This window comes from Enhydra lutris, unplaced genomic scaffold, assembly GCF_002288905.1.
Source record: "Enhydra lutris kenyoni isolate GAN:26980312 unplaced genomic scaffold, ASM228890v2 scaffoldscaffold10, whole genome shotgun sequence".
Classification (NCBI taxonomy): Eukaryota; Metazoa; Chordata; class Mammalia; order Carnivora; family Mustelidae; genus Enhydra; species Enhydra lutris.
Window position 1 is genome coordinate 980,658 of NW_019154094.1, and position 1,709 is coordinate 982,366.

The 1,709-nt window shown below is 40.4% G+C and overlaps 1 protein-coding gene across 1 annotated transcript in view; it reads right to left on the bottom strand.

The window, feature by feature from the left end:
• Window positions 1-1,311: 1,311 nt before the first annotated feature.
• LOC111143929 (olfactory receptor 10H4-like) overlaps window positions 1,312-1,709 on the bottom strand; it is a 4,060-nt gene continuing 3,662 nt past the window's right edge. The window contains exon 2 of the mRNA XM_022497962.1: window positions 1,312-1,365. Within this exon, the coding sequence (XP_022353670.1) occupies window positions 1,312-1,365 (54 nt within the window). The remainder of the gene's footprint in view (window positions 1,366-1,709) is intronic.

The window sequence follows — 1,709 nt, forward strand, 5'->3', positions numbered from 1 at the left end:
TCTGCTCAGCAGGGAACCTGTTTTGCCCCACCTCTCTGCCTGCCTCTCTGCCTACTTGTGAACTCTCTCTGTGTCAAATAAATAAAAATAAAAAATCTTTAAAAAAAAAAGAAAAGAAAGGATGACTACCCAACCTTTGTATCAGCATGGATGGGAGTGGAGGAGATTATGCTGAGTGAAATAAGTCAAGTAGAGAAAGTCAATTATCATATGGTTTCACTTACTTGTGGAGCATAAGGAATAACATGGAGGACATTGGGAGAAGGAGAGATAAAGTGAATTGGGGGAAATTGGAGGGGGAGACAAAGCATGAGAGACTGTGGACTGTGAGAAACAAACTGAGGGTTTTGGAGGGGAGGGGGTTGGGGGTTGGGTGAGCCTGGTAGTGGGTATTAAGGAGGGCACGTATTGCATGGATCACTGGGTGTGGTGCATAAACAATGAATCTTGGAACACTGAAAAAATGAAATTAAATTTTAAAAAAGTTAAAAATGGGACTACCCTATATCCAGCAGTTGCACCACTACGTATGTACCCAAAGAACACAAAAACACTGATTCAAAGGGATACATGCACCCTGATGTTTATAGCCCCATTATCTGCAATAGCTAAATTATAGGAACAGCTCAAGTGTTGGATACAGAAGATGTGGTTTCTTTTTTTTTTAAAGATTTTATTTATTTATTTGACAGAGATCACAAGTAGGCAGAGAGGCAGGCAGAGAAAGAGGAGGAAGCAGGCTCCCTGCTGAGCAGAGAGCCCAATGCCGGGCTCTATCCCAGGACCCCAGGACCATGACTTGAGCCGAAGGCTCAACCCACTGACCCACCCAGGCGCCCCAAAGATGTGGTTTTTATACACAATGGAATATTACTCAGCCATCAAAAGAATGAAATCTTGCTGTTTGCAACAAAATGGATGGAAGTAGAGAGTATTATGCTAAATGAAATAAGCCAGTTAGGGAAAGACACATACCATGTGATTTCACTCATATATGGAATTTAAGAAACAAACAAAGGAGCAAAGGGAAAAAAAGGGAGAGAGTGAGAAGCTAACCAAGAAAGAGACTTTTAACTATAGAGAAAAGAACTGTTGGTTACCAGAGGGGAGAGGGGTAGAGGGTGGGAGAAATAGGTGATGGGGATTGAGGAGTACACTTGTGATGAACACGGGGTATTGTATGGAAGTGTTGAATAAGTATATTGAACGCCTGAAACTAATATCACACTATATGTTAACTAGTGGGGCTGAAATAACAATGTAAAACATACACAAAATGTGTATATGCATTCATAAAGGAGCATTTGAATTTCATAAGCGTATCTTCTGTAAGTGCTGATGCTGTCCTCTGGAGATAAATGTTAACTGCTCAGGAAAGGAAACAGACATGAAAGTTTCCCTAAGAATTTTGTTCAACAACAACACAAACAACAACAACAACAACAACAACAACAACAAAAGGATATCAAGGATCCATGAATAGGCAGGTGGTAATTGGGAAAAGAACCTTGCATTGCTGAAAATTGACCAGCGGATACTATCTAGAAGAAATAAGAAAGCAGTGACATTCAGAAGGAGAAACCTCAATGTAGAAATGAGTCAAGGACATGAGCAGAGAATTCACAGGAGTTACATAGACACAGGAAAGGGTGGTTTTAAGACAAGAAAAGGACAAAGGAAAATGATCATGGACTTTCACTGTACACCTA